At 42.4% G+C, this 22595-nt stretch overlaps 1 protein-coding gene across 2 annotated transcripts in view; it reads right to left on the bottom strand.

Moving 5' to 3' along the window:
- Positions 1–22595, bottom strand: part of DCT (dopachrome tautomerase) — a 37366-nt gene that overhangs the window by 2485 nt on the left and 12286 nt on the right. For both annotated transcript variants that reach the window (XM_040425316.1, XM_040425315.1), the window contains exons 2-6: positions 7190–7489; positions 6521–6621; positions 5403–5569; positions 3703–3882; positions 1065–1200 (exon numbers count right to left, since the gene is read on the bottom strand). In XM_040425316.1, coding sequence (XP_040281250.1) covers positions 1065–1200; positions 3703–3882; positions 5403–5569; positions 6521–6621; positions 7190–7489 — 884 coding nt within the window. The remainder of the gene's footprint in view (positions 1–1064; positions 1201–3702; positions 3883–5402; positions 5570–6520; positions 6622–7189; positions 7490–22595) is intronic.

The raw sequence follows: 22595 nt of genomic DNA, 5'->3' as shown, positions 1-22595 counted from the left end.
AGTGGAGCATGCAGTATTTCTCTATGCTCTTTATACAGTTGTATACATATTCCTACAGAGCCGAATTAATTTCTGACTGTATTCTGTACCAAAATTCACCTCCTATTACTTTCAGTTGGAAATCATAGTAAAATAGTACATAAGGTCGAAAAAAGACATTTGTCCATAAAGTTCGGCCTGTTATCCTGCAAGTTGATCCAGAGGAAGGCAAAAAAACAAAAACAAAAAACACCCCTGTGAGGTAGAAGCTAATTTTCCCCACTTTAGGGGAAAAAAAATAAAAATCCATGCAGTTTATACTCATTTTGCTGCATATGGTCCGTAAAACTACCTTTTGGAAAGAAAAAAAAAAAAAAAAAAAAAAAAGTTTCATGCACCTTCTTTATGTTGATTCTGCATAGAAACTGCAGCAGATGTCTGCACTCAGATTTAGCTCCACTCAGTAGGGTGGGTCTTGGTCATGCAAACTGTGGATATCTATCATGGACTCAACTGCAAATACAGGTCTGATATCTCCGCCATGTATTAATAGCGTCTGAACATACTCTTATAGTTATATGCTTTCCAAAGGAAGTTGTGAGTATGTGCAACGTTTATGCAGAAAGAGATAGTGAAATTAGCGGAAGAGGAAGGCCCTCTATATTCTGAATGTACTGCTTGTTTAAAGAGAGTCTGTCAGAAGGTATGTGCCCTCAAAACCGCCACTAGTAACTGACATGTGGAACTTTTTGTTCCAGCCTGTAAGGACATCCCCTGTCCTAAAGGATGTCAAAAGCAGCGAGGGGAAGGATTGGAGTGTGGAGACCTTGATTTCTGGCTGCGTTTCCACCTCAAACATCATGGATTTTATCTGCATGTAGAACATGGATGCATCAAAGTTTCAAAGTTATTTTTTATCATAATGAAGCAAGTCTTTGGGCCAAGAACATTGTTGGAGGCTAGATGAACAGAAGTGCCAGGTACTGGTGGTGCTTTTGGGGGCACATACCTCCTGACAGGTTCCCTTTGAGCTCATGTTTCAATGCAACATTGTTTCAACAGAAAATTAAGATGAAAATAGATACCACAAAGATGGGGTCATTGGCAGCAGAGTGTGAGAGAGCACTGGTTCCATTTAAGAATGCATGCACCAAATTATGTAGATTCATTACAGGTGGGTCCAATTCTCCATCTGGCTCCTCAAAGCCTTCAAGTGCATTCCTGCATGTAAAAAAATAAAATATTAAATGTTTGACTACACACCAGTATTTAATGAAATTGTTAATGCAATGGAAGAATTAGCATACACAAGTTCCCCATACATCAATGTACGGTTAATGTGTTTGCTATATGACCACTTAGAAGTGTATCCACATCAAATAACTTGTTGTTTTGCCCTCAGTGTAATCATCCACACTCGTGTTGCAGCTTGTTTTACACATTCAATAATAGTTGCCTCCTGCCATATCTTCTGCCAATGTAGCCACTGATATTGTTAATACTAAACACAGAAAAAGTGCCAAAAACAGTCCCATCCATGGCCTCCATCCTCCTCCTCATTGTCCAGTGACAAGCTGTAAGACAAATGGCTGGAGCAGGAAGCACTCAACTATGTCCTGTCTACAGTATGAGAAAGATTTTTAAGAACATTGTTAGCTAAACCCCACCCATTCAGTTGGTTTCCAGCCTAAAAAGGTGGCTATACACATTAGTCTAAAGTTGATCAAAATTGATGGTTTCAGCCAAAACGAACATTTGTGGGGTGAAATTTAACAAGGAACGATAGACTATCATCGGCTTAAATTATTATTGTTTGAAAAGTTGGTCTTGTCCAATATTTTCGTTCGATAGTCGGACAAAAGATCTGTCTTTGAAAGAACATTCCCCCCAAAAAAATTTCATGGCTTGGTTTCAAGTATATGGGGTGTTTAAACTTTCATAGCCAATATGGACTAAAAAGGTGTACGGCCATGTCATACATTCATTTTCTATTTAATGCATATGGCCACCTTAAAAGAAACTCTGGCACAATGATCAACCCTGATAAACAAGGTATACTGCCTGGTAGGGCTCATCATGCTAATAAAAAAATGATACCTTTCTTTTGTCTGCATGATAAACAGCTGTAGAGATACATGTGTTTATTTATATGCAAATGAGGAAGTTGGAGTAACTGGGCCAGGGCTGAATCCTTGGAACACTGCTTTTGCAACACCTCGCCACACCCCGTGCGCTGCAAGCTTCTCCCCTCCCCTTGATTGTCCCCTGTCTAACATGTATGTAGTATGTAGTATATAATATATATATATATATATATATATATATATATATATATATATATTTTATGTGCTGTAGCCTTACCATAACGAGAAGAGTGGATTTCTATGTTTAGAAAGCTAATATACATATTACTGCTTTATTAACAAGCACAATGTATAATTACAAAGAAACCAATAATATGTATTAGCTTTCTAAGTATAGAAAAAATAAAAAAAACATTCTTTATGTGGTAAGCTTATAGTCTGGAGGCAAGTAGTCAGCCTTGAATGTAGAGATCCTAAGTTCCCAGAAGAGACAGGTTTTTTCTGCTATTTTTTCTCTCTCATTCAACCCATAATAAAAGGCTATAGCCATAATATGAGACCTAAAACATATAATTTGTTTATTCACAGGCACAACAATGCTTATAAAAGAACCCAGTAACATGGATTAGCTTTTAAGTAAAAAAAAAAAAAAAACTCAATGATAAAGCTATAAACTTTTACTATTGGTTAAGTGAGGGAGAAAAACAATATCTGAAGAAATAGAAAAATTTGAAGGTCTCTCCCAAGGCTGCCCAGTTACCTCCAGGCTACAGCCTTATCTTATTGAGCTAACACGTAATACTGGTGTCTTTATAAACATATATTGTGTATGTGAATAAAGCAGTAATATGTATATTAGCTTTCTAGACACAGAAACCTACTCTTCTCATTATGGTAAGGCTACGGTACATATCATATGCTACGGGCTCTGCCCTCAGCATGCTGATGTCTAGCCTTGTTAATATGGTTGCTCATGCTGACACTCTTTACTGCACAATCACAGTTTAAGTCTGCACCCGATCCGCATTTTTGTGGATTGGATGAAGATCCATTCAAATTTAACGAGGACGCAAAAGATATGGACAGCACACAAAAAAAAAAAAAAAAAATTTGAAAGATGATGCAGGACCAAAATATAGGAAGCACACAGCAAGTATACGCACTGCAGAAACGGATAGTCGTGTGCATGAGGCCCAGGAACGAGCAGACCAGCAGCATAGCCCTTTCGTTCTCGCAGGATTCTACAAGACTGTCAGGATCATACAGAAAATGCTGCCGACTGAAACAGTGAGAACTCGATTTCTTGTTTGCCGTTTTCATCCATTCTTAGTTTGTGTTCCTTTAAACTGGGAAATCCAGTTTAAATGACCTGCAGTGCAGATATCCACACCGGATTTGACCCTTTGCAAAAGCATAGGGTGAAATCCATGACAAATCCCACCATCAAAAGAATTTTTAGAAATATTTCCAGAGTCTTTTATTCAGGTCGCAAAATATTTGGGCAATAATATTGAGTCATGCCTAATACTCGAAAATGTATGTAATCAAAATATAAACGCACACAAACATTTCAGAATATCCCATAAAAACCATAAGAAACACATTTTGCACATTGTGTACACAAAACTCACAACCATACCTGAAACTAAATGTAGAGTTTGAGAAGTAAGGTGGATTGTCAAAATTTTGTAGTGAAAGACATTTCTGTACATCTTCCATTGATGGCAGTTGCCCACCAGACCTGTCAATTGGACTTCTTTGAAGAAAACCTTCATTAGTTCCATTACACAAGGTAACCTGACGATTGTAGTCATCTAGGCTAAAATAGATGCAGTGTAGAAAGGAAAGATTAATCAGGAGCGGAACTTAAGTCAGTTTTACCATAATCGGCAACAAATTTATCAAACATTGCACATAGTTTGATAAAGACATATTTAAAAGGTGTGCTAAATTTTATTTATGTAGCATCAACATATTCCAAATTGCTTTAGGCTCAGTTCAGACCTGAGCGTTCTGAAAGGAGCGCTCTGTATGCGCGATTGTACGGGCGTTTACAATCGCGCATACAGAGACAAGCGTACACAGTGTCGCGCGTTCCCGAAAGTCTATGTACGGGAACGCGCGACAAGCGCCCAAAAAAACGCTCCTGTACTTGTTTGAGCGTCGGGCGTTTTACAGCGCGATCGTACGCGCTGTAAAACGCCCAGGTGAGAACCATTCCCATAGGGAAGCATTGGTTTCTCCTTGTTGAGCGTTTTACAGCGCGTAGGAACGCGCTGTAAAACGCTCAGGTCTGAACTGAGCCTAACAGACATCATCATTACTTACCCCAGTGGAGTTCACAATCTAAATTCCCCATCAGTATGCCTTTGGAGTGTGGGAGGAAACCAGAGGAAAGCCAGGCAATCACAGGGAGAACATACAAACTCCATGCAGATGTTGTCCTTGGTCCGAAACAAACCCAGGACCCCAGCGCTGCAAGGCACCAATGCTAACCACCGAGCCACCATGCTACCCACAGTGACATTTCTTTAGTTTCTATATCACCCCCCCCCCCCCCCCCCCCCCCCCCCCCCCCCGGTGGAGTAAAACCAAACATTTTCAGTATTTTTTAATTGCAGTTTCCCACTCACAAGTGGTGAGTAGTGTTAAAAATAAAATCTTGCAATTTCTTTTTTATTTGTTTCACAAAAATGTGTGCGCCAAAGTCTGCCAAGGCCAAATTTATACATATACACATTAAAAGGTCATTTCTAATGGCCCCTTATGCCAATTTTTGTTGTTAAAAAGTCAAATGTTCCATTTTGTGCCCGTTTGCATGAAGTTAGATACACGTGACGTTTTTACGCCACCCTCAACACTGGGGAGTGGTGGGGGCTGGGCCATCAGCCCTGACAAATTTAATATACCGTAATTTGACGACTGAAATCTTCTCAGGGGCTAGAGTAAATTTCAGTTTAGGCACAAGAGTGGAGATTTAGCAAACTGGTGTAAAGTAGAACTGGCTTAGCTGCCCATAGCAACCAATCAGATTACACCTTTCATTTTCCAAAGGAGCGGTGATAAATGAAAGGTGGAATCTGGTATGTTGCTATGGCCAAATAAGCCAGTTCTACTTTTTTCTACTTTACAGAGTTTGAGAAATCTCCCTCAAGGTCTTTAGGAGGATGTGCCTAATTTATGACGAGGCCTGTCCTAGTCCTAAATTAGCGGCTTCCGCCTGGAGTGCAGGGAGTTTTCAAAAACTGGTGTAAAAATTCATAAATGACCCCTGATATCTACAAATTGTTCTATATGCTATACACTAGCCATGTACAGCAAACCCAGGCAATAGGTTACCTGTTACACACAATTTCCCAGTTTGAAAATCTTGAACCAACACTGATTAATGTGGAATCCTCCAGCCTAGGAGCACCAAACAACTCATCTGTACACACGTCACACTCATTTCTTCCAGTAGCAAAGTTCCAGTATGGTAAAGCAAACGAGTCATTACCAATAAGCCTCTGGAGGAAAAAAATAAAATAATTAAGTTTTATAAAAATTTTGGAAATTCCAAAACAAACGAATTGCTGCAGTCCATAAAAACATCATAGGATCTCAAAGCTGTTACCATCGACTTCAGAGCTGCTGAACGTGGAAGGTTATGCTTATGTTTGTCAAAGGTAAGGAGCAGAAACGGTCATGCGGATGAACTTCCCCCAAAGCGCACACTGATTTAGGCCTTATGCACACAACCGTTCCGCTTTTTTGCGGTCCGCAAACAGCGGATCCGCAAAAAAGGGAAGCCGCCCGTGTGCCTTCCGCAATTTGCAGAACGGAATGGGCAGCCCATTGTAGAAATGCCTATTCTTGTCCGCAAAACGGACAAGAATAGGAAGTGTTATATTTTTTTTGCGGGGCTACGGAACGGAGCAACGGATGCGGACAGCACACAGTAGATGAGAGGACTGGGGGGTCACATTCATATTTTGTGGTCTCACTGCTTCAGGACTTCGGATTTGTTCTAATACTGTACGGAGATCCCTCTCCATACAGTATTAGAATGTATGGGCTCCGATGAGCTGAAGTTATTACTTCAGGAATAATTACTGTAAAAAATACCTTAGAACCGAACCAGAGTTCAGTTTCAAGGTTTTTCTACAGTAATCATCGGATCCCATACATTCTAACACTGTAAGGAGAGGGCTCTCCGTACAGTATTAGAACAAAGTTTTTAGCAAATCAACTTTGGATGTACCCATCATCTTATTGCTCCCTGCCATTGTGTGAGCAGACAATATTTGCATGTAGCTGTACAGTGGATGCCCAGAATTTTACCTTCTGGTGGGCCCTAGGCCGACACTTACAGTATATATTTCTTCACATGCATTTCTAGCTGGGGAAAAGGGGTGAATAAAAAAAAAAAAATAAAAAACTGGACAACCTCTTAAAATGAGTCCACAGTGAAGGGTTACCTGCAAATCCCTCTCTAGCAACAACAGGTGGTATCGATGCCATGTGACGAAGGCAGGTCCTTTATGAGATAAGTCAATAGCTTTAAATGGACGCCCGGGCCCTGAAGCATAAAAATATTTATATTATAAAAACAAATGGGTACAATTTTACCATATGCTTCCAATATATACCGTAATACAGTTCAATCACAGCACCAAAAGGTTCCCTAGAAGGATAAATGAGTTCAGCGTCCATTTTCTTTAGGACAATGAACTGATTAATTGGACGTCCATTTAGTAATTTGATAGAACCGATTATGATTAGCCTAGTAGAACAGACTAATGACGCCGCAGGGTTCAGCTTTAGGTCCACTGCATTTTAATGGTCTGTGGATGGCAGAAGAGAATAGGATATTGATCTTTAGGCGAATTACATTTGGAAGGCACATAAAACTAGAACAAATACTCATCAAAACAAAAGATCATATTCTATAGGACATAAATCTGTCTGTGCACCACACCTAAACGAGCGTCCCTTAATTTGTAAGCAGATGGTCTACATGGCCATGTTCTGCTGATTACACAGGCTTATTTGGGTTTAGTAGCCATCAGCATTAATGTGAAGCTACATAAAAACGTTGACTGAAAATCTGTTCCAATTTCAAAGAAGATAAAAAGAGATTAACAAACCTAGTAATGTGTCCCTGACAGAATAGTAATGGAGCCAGACAAAGTAGTTATAGATGCTGGTGTTCACCACTTGTGGTTCGGTTCCATTTGGCCCAAGAATTCCAAGCCAATGCTGGGTAGCAATCACAAAGTCCGGATGAATGGTGGTTTTGGCAAGATCCAGAGCATCCAAGAACTGAGCTCTCTCTTGAGGCGTTAGAGAGTGAATATTCTTCCGGACGACTGGTGGCCTCCTTTGGTCACAGTTAGTTCCCGTCCAGCCAAATTTACATTCTCCACAATGGTAGCCTGCAAAGTTTCCTAAGAAAAGAAGAAGAAATATTGCCAATTTAAAATGAACGTCAAAACAGAACTGTGAATATAATAATTTAAAAATTACAGTATTTTATTAAACAAGGTGGTTTATTCCTCCATACATATGAAGATTGCCACACAAGGTGGAATTTCTGCAGCAAAACAAATACATGGCAATAGCTGCTTGTTTTACACGGCTCCGCTGCAGCATTCCCATGATTGCACACTATGCACTGAAAAAGGGTGAAACACCCATTATAAATTAACATATTGAAATATTAAAAATCCGCCAATTTTATTTTTTGTTTGTGCGTAGATGTGATTTCTTAAAATTCACAGTCCCACGTGAACATAACCTAAAAGAAGCCTTGAAACTTACCATGTTTATTGGGGGGGGGGGTAGTCAGAAAAGATCAGACAAATCATTTAAAGGGGTGTGAAAGTTTAGAAGTCAGAGGTGCAGAGCTGCAAAACCACACACGGCCCATGGATAGTTGGAACAACTTCTGGAAGCTACATTTTTTTCTAATCCTGGGCAAGAACTTTAATACTCTAAGGCCTCTTTCACACGGGCATTGCGGGAAAAGGTGCGGGAACATGCGTGATTGTAATGCGTTTTGCACTCGTGAGAAAAATCGGCATGTTTGGTACCCAAGCCCGAACTTCTTCACAGAAGTTAGGTGCTGGGTAGATAAGGGAAAATAGCATTCTTAATACAGAATGCATAGTACAATAGCGCTGGAGGGTTTAAAAATAAATAAATATATAATTTAACTCCCCTTAATCCACTTGGTCGCGCAGCCCGGCTTCTCTTCTGTCTTCTTTTTTGCTGTGTGCAGGAAAAGGACCTGTGGTGACGTCACTCCAGTCATCACATGATCTTTTACCATGGTGATGGACCATGTGATGACCGGAGTGACGTCACCACAGGTCCTTTTCCTGCACACAGCAAAAAAGAAGACAGAAGAGAAGCCGGGCTGCGCGACCAAGTGGATTAAGGGGAGTTAAATTATTATTTTTTTAACCCCTCCAGCGCTATTGTACTATGCATTCTGTATTAAGAATGCTATTAATTTCCCTTATAACCATGTTATAAGGGAAAATAATGATCAGATCTCCAACCTGATTGTCTCCTAGCAACAGTGCGTGAAAAATCGCACCGCATCAGCACTTGCTTGCGATTTTCACGCAGCCCCATTCACTTCTATGGGGACTGCGTTGCGTGATAAACGCACAATATAGAGCATGCTGCGATTTTCACGCAACGCAAAAGTGATGCGTGAAAATCACAGCTCATGTGCACAGCCCCATAGAAATGAATGGGTCAGGATTCAGTGCGGGTGCAATGCCTTCACCTCACGCATCGCATCCGCGCGGAATACTCGCCTGTGTGAAAGGGGCCTAAGGCTAGGTCTGCACGACGACATTTGTCGCACAACAATTTTTATAATGGTAGTCTATGGTGTCGCTCTGCAACACGACAGTTGCAAAAAACCCATTCAAGATAGATTTTTCCGCGACTGTCTCAGTCGTAGCGCGACACCATAGACCACCATCATAAAAAAAAAATGTTGCGCGACACAAACCTAGCCTAAGGCTTTCCTCTAATCGGATCAGATCTGCAGTAAGGCTTTACAGTACTATACAGCCTCTGGAGGCTGTACTAACCCTGTAAATGGTGTTAAAATGCCCAATTGCAGGAGAAAATCAGCAATAAAATGTTTAAATGCCCACGAAGTGTAAACCATAACCGATACATACCCTACACAAAACTGCCCATTATGAAATGGAATGGGGGCATAGTTTAAAAAAGTATTTTACTGGCATTTTGTGCTAGTGGAGAAAAAATAAAAAAATAAAAATACATCACAATAGAGCACCATATAGGACTTAAAAAGGGTCACAAAAGTTATGGCATTTAAAGACACATGTTCTTTAAAAAAAAAAAAAAAAAAAAAAGAAGAAGATTTGTGAACTCAATCCTGACCCATTCATTTCAAGGAGTCTGTGCACACGATCGGCGTTTATAATGCATCATCTCTGCATTCAGGACTAAGCTTGTTCTATATGGCTCTGGCACCACAGAATTGAAAAAAAAAAAGCTTGTGTGAAAACACACGCACGCCAGACAGAAAACTGTAACACTGAATGTAATCACAGAAAAAAAAAAAAAACGATTGAACTTCGGTGCAAAACCGTCCGTTTTTCCCATGAACGGATCCTGGCACAATTAAACTGGTTAACTAAACACTTGGGACTATTCTTTTCAGTACATCAGGATGTATGATGGATTAATTTCATTTTGCTAAAGCTACATGCACGCGAACGTTGTTGGTTTCCGTTCTTTTTGCGGATAGGATGCAGACCCATTCATTTCAACGGGTCCGCAAAAAATGCGGACAGCACACCATGTGCTGTCCGCATCAGTATGTCCGTTCCGTAGCTCTGCAAAGAAGGAGGGGGTGGCATACGGATGTTTTTTTTTTATGCGGATACGGTCGTGTGCATGTAGCCTAAGACGGGGTTAAATAACAGCGACAAAGTCATTAAGAATTTATCCTTTTGTCAAGTTTCCTTTTAATGGAAATAGAGGTTGCAGAAATACAGGAGACAGGTACAAAATGCCTTAAAGTAGATGCATACATTGAGACCTAGCTAAATATTGTAATTTCATGCACAATAAAAATAAATAAAAAAAAGGCCAAAGCTTTGTAAATTATGACTGTTTAAGACCTCACTGAAGAAGGTCGAGTCCAGGGAAATGGAACATCTGCAACATCTGTTGAGAACAGTTTGCAGAAACACATTGTGCCATCCGTCTAGTGGACTACTGGTGGATACATTTAATTGCATCTAGAACAGACAGGCTCAGTAATAGAAAACAGAGGGTGGTTATTACCGGTACACACTCAGATTGGGTCACTGTCACTAGTGGGGTACCTCAGGGTTCAGTATTGGGCTCTATTCTCTTCAATATATTTATTAATGATCTCGTAGAAGGCTTGCACAGTAAAATATCAATTTTCGCAGATGACATTAAACTGTGTGAAGTAATTTACACTGAAGAGGACAGTATACTGCTACAGAGGGATCTGGATAGATTGGAGGCTTGGGCAGAGAAGTGGCAGATGAGGTTTAAGGGTCCATTCACACGTCCGCAAATGGGTCCGCATCCGTTCCGCAATTTTGCGGAACGGGTGCGGACCCATTCATTTTCTATAGGGACGGAATGGATGCGGACAGCTTACCATGTGCTGTCCGCATTTGCGGAGTGCGGCCCCGATCTTCGGGTCCACAGCTCTGCAAAAGATAGAACATGTCCTATTTTTGTCCGCAGCTGCGGACAAGAATAGGCATTTCTATAGGGGTGCTGGGCGGGTGTGTTGCGGATCCGCAACACACCACGGACGTGTGAATGGAGCGTAACACTGACAAATGTAAGGTTATGCACATGGGAAGGAATAAAGTCACCCGTACATACTAAATGGTAAAACACTGGGTAACACTGACATGGAAAAGGACCTAGGAATTTTAGTGAACAGCAAACTAAGCTGCAAAAAACAGTGTCAGGCAGCTGCTGCCAAGGCCAAGATTGCATCAAAAGGGGCATAGATGCCCGTGATGAGAACATAGTCCTACCACTCTACAAATCACTAGTCAGACCACACATGGAATACTGTGTACAGTTCTGGGCTCCTGTGAACAAGGCAGACATAGCAGAGCTGGAGAGGGTTCAGAGGAGGGCAACTAAAGTAATAACTGGAATGGGGCAACTACAGTACCCTGAAAGATCAAAATTATGGTTATTTACTTTAGAAAAAAAGACGACTGAGGGGAGATCTAATAACTATGTATAAATATATCAGGGGTCAGTACAGAGATCTATCCCATCATCTATTTATCCCCAGGACTGTGACTAGGGGACATCCTCTGCGTCTGGAGGAAAGAAGGTTTGTACACAAACATAGAAGAGGATTCTTTACGGTAAGAGCAGTGAGACTATGGAACTCTCTGCCTGAGGAGGTGGTGATAGTGAGTACAATAAAGGAATTCAAGAGGGGCCTGGATGTATTTCTGGAGTGTAATAATATTACAGGCTATAGCTACTAGAGAGGTCGTTGATCCAGGGAGTTATTCTGATTGCCTGATTGGAGTCGGGAAGAAATTTTTTTCCCATTAAAGGGAACCTGTTACCTGTAACACGCATATTAAACAGACCACAGTACCTTACAATATCCCCCACTGTGTTGCTAATCATGTTTTTCTTTCCTCTGTGTTTCTTCATACCCGTTAAAAAACGCTGTTTTAATGTCGGTTGGCGCCGTCTCAGAGTCAGGCTTGAAGTCAAGGGGGCAGCGGCCTCCTTTCTTCAAGTAAAGCTAAGCCCGCCCCTTACCCCTCCTCTCTACGATTAGATGAGCTAGAGCGCGATGACGGCAGCATGTCCATGTGCGGCACGCTGCCTGTTACAGCATGACGGCCGGGCACGCGATCGAACCATCCGACGCATCCGCAGTCAGCAAAATGGAGGCAGCAGCATGTCCATCTAATTGTAGAGAGGAGGGGTAAGGGGCGGGCTTAGCTTTACTTGAAGCAAGGAGGCCACTGCCCCCTTGACTTCACTCCGGAGACGAACGAAGCTGCATTAGAAAACTATCTTAAAAGGAGAGTTCCCCTTGACTTCAAGCCTGACTCGGAGACGGCGCCAACCGACATTAAAACAGCGTTTTTTAACGGGTATGAAGAAACACAGAGGAAAGAAAAACATGATTAGCAACACAGTGGGGGATATTGTAAGGTACTGTGGTCTGTTTAATATGCGTGTTACAGGTGACAGGTTCCCTTTAATGGGAATAAAATTCCTTCCCGACTCCAATCAGGCAATCAGAATAACTCCCCGGATCAACGACCCCTCTCTAGTAGCTATAGCCTGTAATATTATTACACTCCAGAAATACATCCAGGCCCCTCTTGAATTCCTTTATTGTACTCACCATCACCACCTCCTCAGGCAGAGAGTTCCATAATCTCACCGCTCTTACCGTAAAGAATCCTCTTCTATGTTTGTGTACAAACCTTCTTTCCTCCAGACGCAGAGGATGTCCCCTCGTCACAGTTCTGGGGATAAATAGATGATGGGAGAGATCTCTGTACTGACCCCTGATATATTTATACATAGTAATTAGATCTCCTCTCAGTCGTCTTTTTTTCTAAAGTAAATAACCCTAATTTTGATCTTTCAGGGTACTGTAGTTGCCCCATTCCAGTTATTACTTTAGTTGCCCTCCTCTGAAGAAACACAAAGAGGAAAGAAAAACATGATTAGCAACACAGTGGGGGATATTGTAAGGTACTGTGGTCGGTTTAAGATGCGATTTGCAGGTGACAGGTTCCCTTTAAGTGGGGAAAATTGGCTTCTACCAGTTTTTTTTGCCTTCCTCTGGATGAACTTACAGGATAACAGTCCGAACTGAATGGACAAATGTCTTTTCTCAGCCTTCTATACTATGTTTCTAAATGGTTAATTTGGTCAACTCCATGCCTAGAATCAAAAGCAAAACTAGCCATCTGACCTATGACATCATATAGTTCCTTCCATATCACACCTCCACATTGCTGTAATCCCCTATGTACAAGAGGAACTAATGCCGAGTTAGAAGCTAGACCACCCGACCAATCTAGTAATATTCTGATTGTACATATCGCTTCCTTCACTGTCTGGATTCATTTTTCCATCACATTATACACTGCTCGTTTCCATGGTTATGACCACCCTGCAGTCCAGCAGTAGTGGACATGCTTACACACTATACCTGGGGCTGTGGGAGTGCGCATAGGCTGGCCATAACTAAGCAACGTGTAAGGGTCCATTCACACGTCCGTTGTTTCTTTCCTGATCGGTTCCGTTTTTTGCGGAACAGATCTGGACCAGATCTGTACCCATTCATTTTCAATGGGTCCTGAAAAAAAAAAATATAAATAAAAAAAAAAAAATCAGACATTGAGCCGATTTTTTTCAGGACCCATTGAAAAATGAATGGGTCCAGATCTGTTCCACAAAAAACGGAACAGATCAGGAAAGAAACAACGGACGTGTGAATGGACCCTAAATGCGATAGAAAAATGAATCCAGACAGCAAAGGAGACAATATGGACAATCACAATACATTAGTAAGTGCCTTGTAGTAAAGGAACCGGACATACCCTTATTTTCACCCAGGCAGCCCCCTTGAGGCTAGCATCGGAGCATCTCATGCTCCGATGTGCTAAATTGCGCAGGGCACGGGTTCTTTTGTTTTCAATAACACTGCCGGGCAGAAACTTCCGCCCGGCAGTGTGTTCGGTGCCGTCACTGGCTCTGATGGGCGGGCTTTAGCGCTGCCCTAGCCGTTTTACTGGCTTCCTGGCACGTCACCGGATCTCCCAAAAAAATGACTTTGCCTGGCGTGAGTTAGCTCTGCGCAAACCGTTCCGATGTTCAAGTCAGGGGGGCTGCCTGGGTGAAAATGGAGGTATGTCCGGGTTCAGCTCTGAACCCAGACAACCCCTTTAACTTTCTCTACATGATATATGCCACTTGCTGAAGTGAGACAACTCCTTTAAAGTCTTTCACACAAGTGTATTTGTAAATGTGTACATGTTCAGATTACAGCCCATATATTAAAAGGTGTTATCCGACCCCTGAAATGCCCCCCCACACACAAGTCACTTCTGAAGCCCGCACGGCCACTGCTACATCTCCCTGTAGCGTGGATGAAAACATCCGTCTTAAGAGTGGGGGGGGTCCTGCAGACTGACAGGAATGAGCCTCCCTAGCATCGCGGGTGACGCTAGTCCCTGTCAATGCCTGCTATTGGCTGACCAATGCCACCCCCCGACCCTGCGGTGCAGGTGCCAGGGATCGAGGTAAATACATGGTGTGTGAGGGCCCAGGTATATGTGGGGGGGGGGGGGGGGGGGGGGGGGGGGGAATTTCAGGGGTCTGATAACCCCTTTAACACCTTAAAGGACATTACCATTTTTTAACTTAATGACCAGGCCGTTTTTTGGAAATCCGACGTGTCGTTTATGTGGTAATAACTGCGGAATGCTTTTGCTTATCCAAGCGATTCTGAGATTGTACTTCATGATAGTGAAAAATTTTAGTCGATATAATTCACCTTTATTTATTAAGAAAATCCCACATTTACTTAAACTTTTGAAAAATTAGCAATTTTCTAAATTTGAATTTATCTTCTTTTAAAAGGCAGATCGTGATACATCATTAAAAAAAAAAAAAAAAAAAGTTATTGCTTTACATTTCACATATTTCCACTTTCAGGTTTACATCATTTTGTAAATGTAAATTAATTTTTTGCAAATTGCAGTCCCCAATGCACGGAATGGCCGCGTGCATGAGGCCTTATTGTGTAAGATATCAAATATGTCTATCACCGTGTCCGTAACAATTGGCTCTACAAAAATATCACATGATCTACCCCATCAAGTAAAGAATAAATAGAGACATTGTGCCAAAACAGTTTTTTTTTTTTCATATAGTCACCTCACAAAAAAAATAAAAAAAAGTCATATGTACCCCAAAATGGTAGCATAAAAAAAAAAACTGTAGCAAAAAAAAACAAACAAACACAAGCCCTCACACAAGACTATATACACACACAAAAACATGATTTTTCTAAAAACGTTCTTATTGTGTAAAACATGAAAATATTTTTTTTTTTTTAAAACACTAGACATATTTGGTATTGTTGTGTCCGTAATGACCGGATCTAGAAAAATATCACATGATCTACCCCATCAAGTGAACAGTGTAATAGAAAAAATAAATAATAATAATCATTTTGAAAAATATGATACCAAACAGCTTTTTTTGTGACTTTACCTCCCAAAAAAAATGATAAAAAAGCAACCAGAAAGCAAAATGTACCAATAAAATCTACCGCTTGTCCCGCACAAAATAAGCCCTAACGCAGCACATTCAACAAAAATAAAAAATAAAGTTATCGCTCTTCAAAACCATGACAGAAAATTCCATGTTGTCAGATGCCGCTCCTTACCTTCTGAGCCCTGGCGTACACCCAAATAACAGTTTAGGACCACAATTGGGATGTTACTGTATTTAGGAAAAAGTTGGCAGCAAATTGTGGGGGGGGGGGGGGGGGGGGAATATTCTCCTGTAATCAAAGTTTGGGCCTAAAGCACCATTTTCTTGTATAAAAAAAAAAAAATTTCATTTTCACACCCAAGTATTAACAATTCTATGAAACACCTATTGAGTGAAGTGCTCACTACACAGTTTAAAAATTCCTTGGATGGTGTAGTTTACAAAATGTGGTCACTTTTTGGGGGTTTTCACTGTGGGGATACATCAGGGTCTCTTCAAATGCAACATGGTGCCCAAAGACTATTCCAGCAAAATCAGCCCTCCAAAAACCATATGGCGCTCCTTGCCTCCGGTGCCCTGTCATGTGCCCCAAAAACGGTATACAGCCACATCTGGGGTGTTTCTAAAAAAAAAAAAAAAAAAAAAAAAAAAAAAGCAGAATCAGGGTAATAAATATTGGTTTGTTTTGTTGTCAACCCTTGATGTGTTCCAGGCCAAAAAAAAATAAAAAAATTTGATTAAAATGGAAGATCTGGAAAAAGTGAAAATTTTGAAATTTCACCTCCATTTTGCTTTAATTTCTGTGGAATACCTAAAGGGGTTAACAACATTTCTAAAACTAGTTTTGAATAGTTTCTAAAATGAGGTCATTTATGGGATGGTTCTATTATGTAAGCCCCACAAAGTGACTAAAAAGGTAAAACATATGGATTCAAATTTACCATTAACATGAAGTACAATGAGTCGCGAAAATCTCAGAATGGCTTGGATAAGTAAACGCGTTCCAAAGTTATTACCACAAAGTGACATGTCAGATTTGCAAAATTAGGCCTGGTCAGGAAGGGGGTAAATGGCCCGGTCTGGAAGTGGTTAAGGAGTTAAGTATCAGTATTCCAGAACACTGATGGGTTGTCTGTAATTGAGATCATTGACAGTCATCCCTTTAACATAAAAAGACTGATGAAAGACGCAGCCATATTTGGAGGAGTTCACAGAATTCAATGGGTGTTTTCCCCATCTTCAAAATAGATGGAAATACGGTAAGCCGCTGCTGGCCCGCGTGTATCGTCAGCTTTACATAACCAAATCCGTAGCTCACCATTCAGCTTGCTGGTAGAAGTCAGCATATGTGAATCAGGGTACACAGCGACAGGTCTTACAGAAAAGTCATGACAAAAATCACTAAAAATGTATAACTTGTTGTCGCACGACTGTTTTAGAGCTGGGATTTGGTTTTAAAAACACAGGCAAGTTGTACGAGCACACAAATTACATTAAAGCCAATGGAGTAAAAGTCGATCCACGTGAATTTCCAAGTTTCTGCATCATATCCGCACCAAAATCCAAACTAATTCATTGGAAAAGGGTGAAATCCACAGCTAAAACTGCAATTATTGACAAACTGTGGATTTGGAAATCCTAAATGCTCATACGTTTCAGCACGGAAACAGAGTACACGAGATTTATATCTTCTCATACACTTTGATGGTTCTGTACTACACATGAGACTCCGCAAGGTGTGCAGGTAGACTAAATCCTCTTTCACACGAGCGTGGCGTGTGAGGGCCCGATAAGATGCGGGTGCGTTGCGGTAAAACGCGTGATTTTTCCACGCGAGTGCAAATCGTTTTAATGCGTTTTGCACGCGCGTGAGAAAAATCACCATGTTTGGTACCCAGACCCGAACTTCTTCACAGAAGTTCAGGTTTGGGTTCGGTGTTGTGTAGATGGTTATAAGGGAAAATAATAGCATTCTTAATACAGAATGCTTAGTAAAATAGGGCTGGAGGGGTAAAAAAAAAAAAAAGTTAACTTACCTGATCCATAGCTGCCGGTCTCTGTTCTAGCTTCAGGACCTGGCAAAAGACCAGTGGTGACGTCACTGTGCTCATCACATGGTCCAATCACATGGTTCATCACCATGGTGAGGGACCATGTGATTGGATCATGTGATGTGACGTCACCACAGCATTACAGAAGACAGATCCGCAACTACGCGATCAAGTGGACTCGGTGAGTTATTTTTATTTTTAACCCCTCCAGCGCTATTTTACTATGCATTCTGTATTCAGAATGCTATTATTTTCCCTTATAACCATGTTATAAGGGAAAATGATGATTACACTTACCGGTAATCGGATTTTCCTGACCCCACGACAGCACCACTGAGAGATGGCTCCGCCTCCAAGGACAGGAAACCTGTAGCATAAAAAAGGTGGAGCCACTCTCCCACCTCAGTGGGTTTACAGAGTATGAGAGGGACTCCCCTTTTGGTTAATACAATATCTAAATCCTTTTTTTTTTTTTTTTTTTTTGCATATCACCACGTGAAAACTTAACACCAACCACCACCTTAGGGAGGGAATTAGATGGGTGCTGTCGTGGGGTCAGGAAAATCCGATTACCGGTAAGTGTAATCATCATTTTTCCCCTCCCCCACGACAGCACCACTGAGAGAGATTTCATAGAATCTAAGGGTGGGTACCAACTTCTAACACCTTTGTGCCGAAAAGGAGGTCAGATATAGAATCAAGTTGTAATCTATAGTGCCTATAAAAGGTAGATGGAGAAGCCCAGGTGGCAGCTCTACAGATCTGATCAACTGACACACTGGACCTTTCTGCCCAGGAGGTAGATACCGCTCTGGTAGAGTGAGCCTTCAAGGATAGTGGAGGAGAAACCCCAGAACAAGAGTATGCTAGAGAAATCAGCTCTCGAATCCATCTAGCGATGGTACTCTTAGAGGCAGCATTACCTCTCCTAACCCCCGCATGTAGGATCAACAAAGATGAGGACTTTCTCCAGTCCCTGGATCTTTCTAGGTACTGGATCAGGCACCTTCTTACATCTAGGAGATGCCATTTCTCTTCATCCTCATTCTTTGGATCTGGAAAAAAAACTGGGAGAACTATCTCCTGTAACCTGTTGGTCTTAGAAGGGACTTTAGGAACGAATTTTGGGTCTGGCCTTAACACTACCCTATCCTCTCGTATAGTCATAAACGGTGGATTAATGGACAGGGCCTGGATCTCACTAACTCTTCGTGCTGAAGTGAGGGCTATCAGAATCACCAGTTTCAGAGTTAGATTTTTTATGGAGCTATCCTCGATAGGCTCAAATGGATGACAAGTTAAGGCTTTCAGAACTAAATTCAGATCCCAGGGAGGAAACCTAGGCCCCCTCACTGGAACAATCCTATCTACTGCCCTGAAAAATCTGACTATCCAGGGATCCATGGCCAGACTTCTACCACTTAATCCCGAGAGGGCTGAAACTTGAACCTTTAGGGTGCTTTTCGCTAAACCTAAGGTTAATCCCTGTTGTAAAAATTCCAACACCTGTCTAGTGGAAATCCTTTCTGGCCAAACATTAATGTCGAGGCCTGCAAAGGATAAGAATTTTCTCCAAATTCTAGCATAAATCGTGTTGGTCACTTTTTTCCTGCTTTTCAGAATTGTGGAAACGAGAGCCTCTGAAAAACCTTCCCTGATTAAGTGTGCCCTTTCAATCTCCAAGCAGTGAGATGGAGGGACTCTACCTCCGGATGCATTACTGGGCCCTGCCTTAGGAGATTCGGGATCTCGGGGAGAACCCAAGGTTCCACTACTGACATGGACCTGAGGAGGGAGAACCATGCCCTCTTTGGCCAAAAGGGGGCGACCACTATCATGTCCGACCTCTCCTCTCTGATTTTCCTGAGCACTCTGGGAAGGAGCTGAAGAGGGGGAAAGGCATACCCTAGATGAAACTTCCATTCCAAAAGGAAGGCATCCACCGAAACCGGAGATTCGTAAGGGTTGAGAGAGCAAAATTTCTCCACCTGCCTGTTCTCTCTGGTGGCAAAGAGGTCTATCTCTGGGACCCCCCATAATCTTACAATTTTTGCAAATATCAAGGGATCTAGAGACCATTCTCCTTGTCTTAATCGGTGGCGACTCAGAAAGTCGGCCTGGACATTCTCCCTTCCTTTTATATGAAGAGCGGATATGTGTGTCACCTGACTTCTTATCTCCCAAAATATCAACTCTGTCTCCCTCATTAAAGATCGGGATCTCGTACCTCCCTGACGGTTCAGGTATGCCACTACCGTCCTGTTGTCTGACATGATCCTGACATGCTGGTGATGAATCTCTGGAAGGGCTGCTCTTAGGGCCAAAAACACTGCTCTCAACTCCTTCCTGTTTGAAGAGAATAGTCTCTGTAACGGGGACCACCTTCCCTGCCTTAACTGATCTTGGAAGTGCCCCCCCCACCCCCATGGGCTGGCATCTGTCGTAATGACTACCGGATCTGGGTAATTCCATGGGATACCCTGATCTAAATTCTTTACCTCCAACCACCAGTTGAGGGAGATAAGAGTCCTCCTGCACAGATTCATCTGGGAGTCCAAGGTAATCTCCTTCCGTCCAGTTACCTGCAAAATATTCTCCTGCAACTGTCTTGAATGGAACTGTGCCCACTGGACCGCTGGTATACAAGCTGTCATCAAGCCTAGTAGAGACATGGCCTTCCGGACCGACATTCCCGGATTTTTCTGAGCTTTCCGGGCCTCGTTCCGAATTTTCTCTATTTTCTCTACTGGAAGAAAGGTCCTCTGTCGCAGGGAATCTAGCCGCAATCCCAAAAAGGTCTGTACTGTGCTGGGTTCTAATCTCGATTTTTTCATATTGATCATCCACCCCAGATGCTCTAGAATCCGAATCACTCTCTGGACAGATTTCTGACACTTCTCTTGTGATTCTGCTATTATTAAAAAATCGTCTAGATACGGCAGGAAAAGAATATCCTCCTTGCGGATAAATGAGGCCACTTCTGCCATTACCTTGGTGAAGGTTCTTGGTGCGCTTGATAGTCCGAAAGGCATAGCCTGGAACTGTAGATGTCTGGTCCTGCCCTTCCTGACTACCGCCACCCTCAGGAATTTCTGGAAGAAAGGATGCACCGGAATATGCAGATATGCATCTTTTAGGTCTAACACTGCCATGAAACACCCTTGGAAGACTAAATGAATTGCCGATTTTATGGTCTCCATTTTGAATTTTTTTATGACTAGGGATTTGTTTAATTGTCTTAAATTTATTATAGTCCGAAATGAACCGTCCGGTTTTCTCACCAAAAACAGAGTCGAGTAAAAACCTCTCCCCCACTCCATTTCTGGTACTGGTATCAACACCTTCTTGACTATTAATTGATCTACCTCTTCTGTCAATCTTTTGGATTCTCTGGTGACCACAAATCTTTGTGGGTAATGTCTCTTGAATTGCAGTCTTAAACCTTCCATCATAATGTTTGTGACCCAAATGCTCAGACTCTTCATCCTTATCCTCCTCACTATCATCTACTGACTCCACCTCTGAATCTATTCTTTCCGCTGCTTTTTTAGGTTTTTTTGAGGTTTTAAGGGACTCTTTAACCTCCGATCTAATGAGTGCTCTAATACCCTTCATAAAATTCGGGGACTCTTCTGCCAGTGTTCTGTCAATACATTCCTGGCATAGTTTTTTAGAATAAGATGAGGACAAGGGGCATCTACATAGTGCACATTCCTTATTCTTTCTCTTTGATGCGACCTTTTTAGGTGGTACCTAAGAAATGACAGCAGATACAAAGAACACCATCAGTATTTACATCAACCGTTGCCTCTTACCCCTTCAGAAGATTCTATACCGGCATCTGCTTTTCAGCGTCCACTTCTTCTGACCTCTTGTCCTCCTCCATAATATACCTAGAGGCATAGAGGTTTTTAGGAAAAATATGAAGCAGGGAACAGCACCTCTCCTTGGAGAGTTCCACATGTTCCCTGGGAGCTTTCTTGTGCCAGAAGTCACCAACCTGGTCCGGATGCAGAGTGCTTTCTGAAAGGAAAAATGACTAGCAGCCCAGCGTTAGGAGAAATCTCTGCAGGTTCAATGGTGCCTGCCAACACTGAGAACGCTGCACCGCCTGGTCTCCCCTTTTATTTCCGGTCATCTGACCGGAACTTGTATCTGGAACGCACGTCTCACCTCTGTGACGTCATTCCGCGACTTCCGGTTCCTGCTCCGGTGCGTTCCACTGCTCCTGCGTCGGCAGTCTGCAGCACACACGTGCGCACCCGGAACTATCGCCCTCTGGCGTGTTCCATGCGAGCCGCTCGTGCGGCCCCACGCGGTCTCACTCCTTTGAGGGACCGGTGTCCTCAGCCTCTGGAATGAAGAATCGGCCCCGGACCGACCTCCATCGTCCCTAAACAGACCCGGCACCCGGTCTCAGGCTGGTAAGACCCATGACTCTCTAGGCTTTCCTAGGACTTCCAAGCCATGGGCCTCCTAGAAATAAAAACTACAAGTCTCCTGCTCCAGGGACAGGAAACCTCACTGAGGTGGGAGAGTGGCTCCACCTTTTTTATGCTACAGGTTTCCTTTCCTTGGAGGCGGAGCCATCTCTCAGTGGTGCTGTCGTGGGGGAGGGGAAAAATACAGATCGGGTCCCCAGCCCGATAGTCACCTAGCAACCATGCGTGAAAAATCGCACCGCATCCGCACTTGCTTGCGATTTTCACGCGGCCCCATTCACTTCTATGGTTGCCTGCGTTGCGTGAAAAACGCAGAATATAAAACATGCTGCGATTTTCATGCAATGCACAAGTGATGCCTAAGGCCCCTTTTACGGTGCAATGCGTGAGTTGAACGCATTGCACCCGCACTGAATCCTGACCCATTCATTTCTATGGGGCTGTGCACATGAGCTGTGATTTTCACGCATCACTTGTGCGTTGCGTGAAAATCGCAGCAAGCTCTATAATCTGCGTTTTTCATGCAACGCAGGCCCCATAGAAGTGGTTGCTAGGTGACGATCGGGCTGGGGACCCGATCTGTATTTTCCCTTATAACATGGTTATAAGGGAAAATAATAGCATTCTGAATACAGAATGCAAAGTAAAATAGTGATGGAGGGGTTAAAAATAACTCACCGAGTCCACTTGATCGCGTAGTTGCGGATCTCTGTCTTCTACTGTAAGGCCTATTG

This window comes from Bufo bufo, chromosome 3 (genome assembly GCF_905171765.1).
Source record: "Bufo bufo chromosome 3, aBufBuf1.1, whole genome shotgun sequence".
Classification (NCBI taxonomy): Eukaryota; Metazoa; Chordata; class Amphibia; order Anura; family Bufonidae; genus Bufo; species Bufo bufo.
The sequence above is the reverse complement of the archived record's forward strand: the minus strand, read 5'-3'. Positions and strand labels throughout refer to the sequence as shown.